Here is a 5,807-nt window from a genome sequence, read left to right as displayed (position 1 = left end):
TGGTGGTGTTTGCATTCAAGTAAGACTTATTTTACTTAGTGATGCCACAGTCACAAAACTTGTATTTATTAAGTATATTATTATAATTGTTCTACCATATTTATTATTACTTGTGTTAGTATCTTACTGTGCCTAACTTATAAATTAAACTTTACCATAGTTACAGGTGTATAGATAAATCACAGCATTTGTGGGGTTTGGTACTTCTGTGGTTTCAGGCAGCCACAGGGGGTCTTAGAACGTATCCCGTGGAGAAGGGGCAGCTACTGCACTTTTAAAACTGCCTTCGGTCTCTGCGAGAGTTACTTGACTGAAGACACACTAAAGAAGAACCTCACATTTCATAATAGCATGTTTATCAATTTCTACCAACACATGGAAAATTCATGAATATTATATGTCTTACCTTGGATTATTGTGAAAAACCATATTGCTTACACCAGAAACAAAGCAATGGTACAATTTTCTATTTCTTGCTCTGAGTTAGAAGAATTCTCTGGCACAATGAAGGAATCATGACATCACCTTCTAACTCTAAAATGTTTTATTTAACCAATGTAACCACATTGAGTAAATTCTGATTGGGGGGAAGTTAGTTGCTTGCTAATTAGTGGACAACAACAATATACGTTTGGACTCTATATCCAGCAGAATGTCACAGAGTTCGAGGCAAACTTCCGTCCAGGCCACTGTCCCTCGGCTCACGCTCGCTCGTAAACTCTGGTGGAAGTGACGCCTTTCATGACACACTCCTAGACACACAAAAACATTCTTGGTCAATCTCGTCCCTTTGCTTATTGTCTCCTTCAGGGTTAGGACAGACATTTGTTCCTATATAGACCTGATGCAATAAATCAGGGAGCTATTAAGACCAGGAAGATGTACGTTTCCCCCTTAAGGAGCCTCACATCTAGAGGAGGTGAGGGTACAAGCAGAGTGCGTGCGGCAGCGCGGGGCGTGCCCAGGTCAGGCAGTGCTGCCCGGTGGGGAGCATGCCCAGGCTGAGCCGCAGGCACAAAGGCAGCAGGATGAGCCCCATAATCCCAACGGAATTGCTGCTGGTGCCACAGAGGCAGCGGCGTTAGCCGTGTGTTTGGCGGAATGGTGGTCGGAGATGGCCCAGCGGGAGGATCAGTGGGCGGAATGGTGGTCGGAGATGGCCCCGCGGGAGGATCAGTGGGCGGAATGGTGGTCGGAGATGGCCCCGCGGGAGGATCGGGCCGCGAGAACATACTCACCACCACGAGTTTGTCATCCACTCGCTTCCTCTTGATGGTGGTTGACTTTCCATCCCATTTCTGCACCTGCACGAGGGCACCTCCGTCCAAGGTGATGGTGCTCTGTGGTGCGAGAGAAAGCGGGTGCGAGTTTACATGGTGCAGGGAAATCACATAAAACCTGCGCCGCCTTGTGTGGGGGCGTCCTTGAGGTCATTTGAAATTCTACATGATGAGAATATATTGCCACGAGAAATTAAATGAATGTCAAAATAAAAACATACGCTATGATCAGAATGTCATCCAAACATGCTTTCAAAAATGCTGTGAAAGAATATAGATCATAAATCTACGTTGAGATCATAAGTAATTTTTAAAAATTTTCACACTCTTTGTAAACTTCCCTAACATTATGTTACTTAATCCACTTCAAATACTATATATATGACAAAAATTATGTTAATTGTTTCTTAAAATAATGACAATTATGTTCATTGTTTCTTAAAATAATGAGGACAACTTTATAAGAAGGAGTGGAAGTCACCAATTAAATATCGAAGGCAACAAAGTTCTGAGGGTGGGGGTCAGGGACCTCCGGCCTGTCGGGGGCGGTCTTTCCTCTCAGGGGGGCCGCTCGGCTGCTGGGGGCAGTACCTGGTCTTAGAAACCAGGCTTTCCCTCCGCCCCAACCCCTCACTCCTCACCTTGACTTTTCTGTCGTCTGCAGTGACTTCGTCAAATTCCTGGCCCAGTTTGAAGGAGATCTCCGTGTTTTTAAAGGTACTTTCTGACTTAATGGTGATCACATCCCCATTGACGCTGATGGTCATGTTGGGCTTGGCCATGCCGGCCACCTTCCTGGTGGCGAAGCCCACTCCTGCGGGGGAGAGGAGAAGCGGTTTACAGCGTCCTCCCGCATCTTTCAGAAAGAGCTGCGGTGTGGCCACGGGGCTGTGCACACACATGAGTGTAGGGGGCACGTGTGCATGAAGGGAAACGGCGAGTTTCTGGGCCGCCTCGTTCAAGCAGCTGCCACAGAGAAGTAAAGAGGCGAATCTTTATAGAAACGCACGAAGCACAGCTGGCTGTGGGTTTGTCCTTTAAATCTCCCTCTGCGTTCAGATGCAGCCCCCGGGAGACTGCTGTCCCTTGTCAACCAGGATGTGCCTTCGGGAATGTGTGTGTCTTTCAGTCACTGCTGTCACGGTAATGGCCGCCTCAGCCCTCAGCCAGCCTCTGGCGTTCACTCAGTTCAAGAAACACTGGGCACTGCGGCCTGGTTTGCTCAAATAAAAACAATCTCGTGTGCAGTCAAAGACAGAATCCTCACCAGGAGACTGGGGCCATGAGAGAGCTACTCAGTTAAAAAGTGCCATCCCTTTGGGGGCCCACAGATAACATCTCGTAGTATTTGCTGCCCGGGCTCTCACATCACTCCACCAGGAGAGGAGATCGGATGGATCCCCCAAAGGCAAACCGTTCCCTCCATTCGTGTCATGTCAGAGCATGAGGTGGCCCCACCCATGCAGGCAGAGTTAAAGAGGGCGTTGCAGCGACTGTGACACTTCAACATTCAAGAAGCCACTGTTTCAGTGAGTTTAGTAATCAATGCTTTGCTTGCCAATCACCTCCGTTACAAATTTCTCTTTTTTCTTAAGAGGAATCTACTTTTCTTGCTAAGGGAATGGGATGCCAATTCACTGCTGAGCAGACACAGCAGTAATGGTCTCACCGTGTGTGTTGGGTTCCCTTAAACACATAGATCTCAGCTCCTGCTGTGACTAGAGGTCACTTACAGACACCAAAGGTTAGAAATGGAGACCGGGGGAGAAATATCGAACGGAACAGCGGGGGCTGAGGCTCTGATCTAGTCCCTGCCAGAGACGGGGCCACAGGCGGGAACACGCTAGGCTGCTTCTTCAAGTCCCGGCTCTGGTACAAAACAGAACGTCACATACAGGGAGGGAGTCAGCACAGCAGCGCTCAGTCCACTGTGGTTCCGAGAGGCCTCGGCAAGCGTCTTCTCCACTCGCTGCTTCCTCCCTGTTGACCGGCGACGCCGACACCTGCTTACCGCCGTCAGCCAGAGCAGCTAATGTAAGGAGGCATCTGATTGTCTTATCACCAGAATTTTATCGATTTAAATGTAGACAGTAAAAGTGTGAAATGTTTCTAAAAATCAATAGCTAAGTAGCCTCAAATCCTGGCATTTCCATATCAGCACCTATTAGTTTATGGAATCAAAATTAATTGATATTCTGGAAAGTTAGGTCTCACTCATGCTAAGTCCCTGATTTCCATCTTTCACTATAAACAAGGAAAATAGTGGTTATAGATAAGCAAAAAACATGCTGTGTGCCTTGGGGGGAGGTTAAATCTGAGATTTAGGGAATAAATTCTAACCCCTAATAAAGACACTGTGTGAAAGTCCTTCCCGATTCATGCCTGGGTAGGATTTGGTCATGCTGGCGGTGGGTGGGGGGCTCTCAGGGTAAGAGAGGCGTTGATCGGCTGCCTCCTGCACACCCCCTACTGGGGACCGAGCCCTGTGTCTCTACAACCCTGCTCTGCTCCCTCATTGCCTGGGGACCCTCACGTGGCACACTGACAATGCTAGCGGAATCTGAAGACCCAGGAGCCTCCATTATCGAGGAGGAGGGATGTTATGTGTGTAACAGTCTCCTTTTAAATGACTCAGTAATTCTATGGCATCCCATGGGCTTGCTAGTCGCAGAAATATTTAAGCCCTTTAAGGAACACACTCTCTAAAATTAAGACTTTTAGGGGAAAGGGGCTGGGGGCTGGGTGGAAAAGGTGAAGGGATTAAGCAAAAAAAACAAACAAAAATCCACAACCTCACAGACAGAGTATGGGGACTACCAGAAGGAAAGGGGGTGGGGGCAGGTAAGAGAGGGTAAAGGGGGAATAAATAATGATGGAAGGAGACTTGACTCGGGGTGGTGCACACACAAGACAATATACAGATGATGTGTTATAGAATTGTACACCTGAAAGCTATATAATTTTATTAACCAATGTCACCTCAATAGATTCAATAAAAAAGAAAAAAGAGTTTGCCCCTCACAAAAACCCCACACATTTTAATGGATTGACATTAAGACAATAAAGTAATTGGCTAACATAAGTCTACTTTAAAAATTACAGGAAGATGAGAAATACACTGTCAAAGGACATTATTGCATGCTAGGAAATAAATATGGTTGTATTTCCAAGTTATTGCTCCTTTTTAATGTTTTTATTGATTTCAGAGAGAGGAAGGGAGTGGGAGAGAGAGTTAGAAACGTCAGTGATGAGAGAGAATCATTGATTGGGTGCCTCCTGCACACCCTCTACTGGGGATCAAGCCCCAAACCCAGGCATATGCCCTGACTGGGAATCAAACCGGCAACCCCCTGGTGCATGGGCAGATGATCAACCATTGAGCAACCCCAGCCGGGCTATTGCTCCTTTTTCTATGCAAGAAGGAATGAAAGAACAGCAGGCAAAGAGCCAAGTAAGCCAAAGATACCCGGTGAGCAATCAAATGAAGTCTTTTCGGTTCTGTAGCCCATAAAAATTCCTTTTAGACCCTTTTTCATCTTGGTTCACCCGTCATTGTGACCTTGGTCTACAATGTCTCTACAAACAAATGGTCTCACTTGCTGTTTTTGCAGCCTCGATGCAAAAGCAGCATTCCATATCCGGCCAGTGCTTCCAGAGTGGACCAGCCATAGCCCCTATCGCCCAGAGAACAGGGTATGCATCCAGCCCGCCCGCCACGTCTTGCTTACCGATTTCTTTCATGTAATCATCGAAGTTTTCACTGGAGACCATTTTCCAGGTACCTACAAAGGCGTCACACATTTTGCGAGCTGTCCGGGACTCTCTGCCAGGTGGGAAGAAGCTGCTGCCCTCGGGACGGTGCTGTGTCTGTCTGAGTCCCGGGAACGTCCTTTTAAAGATGCCCAGAACACGTGATCGGAGGAAGGCCCAATTGGGAATGATGTCAGGCCATTTCCTTCTCTGCTGGACTCTACATTTTCCCTCTGAGTCATGCTTCTCACAGAAATTTCTCAACTTTGGTTCTCCCTGGCAAACGGTCGCTGGACTGAGAGTACAGATTATTTTTAACTGCTCACGGAATCTGTTAAACATGCCTGTTTAGAAGGTTTTAATCCTCGATGCATTGTGTTTCCCCCTATTATTTTCAGACACATTTATCCCAGTGGAGAGCACAGCCAGGTAATTATCTCAGGATGAACTCTGACCCCTTTTTCTGGAGTTTCTATTAAAATTACAATTAAGTGGCTATTTTGAATTGAGGAACATTAAACTTACCTTGGGGATTTTTAAGTCATCAGAAAGGCTCTTGGGAACAGTGCTCTCAGGAATTGGCTGCAATTAAAACAAAGTAAGTAATGGCACTTGAAAGTTCCCCAGGTTTCTCATTTAAAAGGTTTTGCATGAATAAAAAAGGAAAAAGTAACTTCAATTAATCCACTGGGAATCTGGACTGTAGGATTAACTGATAAATAGTAATTTATCCCCTAATAAATTAGCCTCCCTCTTTAATCCCATACATATTTGATT

The 5,807-nt window shown here is 46.3% G+C and overlaps 1 protein-coding gene across 1 annotated transcript; it reads right to left on the bottom strand.

Moving 5' to 3' along the window:
• Positions 1 to 526: 526 nt before the first annotated feature.
• LOC102437131 (fatty acid-binding protein, adipocyte) lies at positions 527 to 5,159 on the bottom strand. The gene is made up of 4 exons (XM_006102139.3): positions 5,009 to 5,159; positions 1,922 to 2,094; positions 1,239 to 1,340; positions 527 to 752 (listed from the first exon to the last, which is right to left on the bottom strand). Exons 1-4 carry the CDS (start codon positions 5,079 to 5,081, stop codon positions 702 to 704), a joined length of 399 nt encoding a protein of 132 aa, XP_006102201.1. The 5' UTR covers positions 5,082 to 5,159; the 3' UTR covers positions 527 to 701.
• Between the last annotated feature and the right edge of the window lie 648 nt (positions 5,160 to 5,807).

Source organism: Myotis lucifugus, unplaced genomic scaffold (assembly GCF_000147115.1).
Source record: "Myotis lucifugus unplaced genomic scaffold, Myoluc2.0 scaffold_400, whole genome shotgun sequence".
In the NCBI taxonomy this organism is placed as follows: Eukaryota; Metazoa; Chordata; class Mammalia; order Chiroptera; family Vespertilionidae; genus Myotis; species Myotis lucifugus.
The sequence above is the reverse complement of the archived record's forward strand: the minus strand, read 5'-3'. Positions and strand labels throughout refer to the sequence as shown.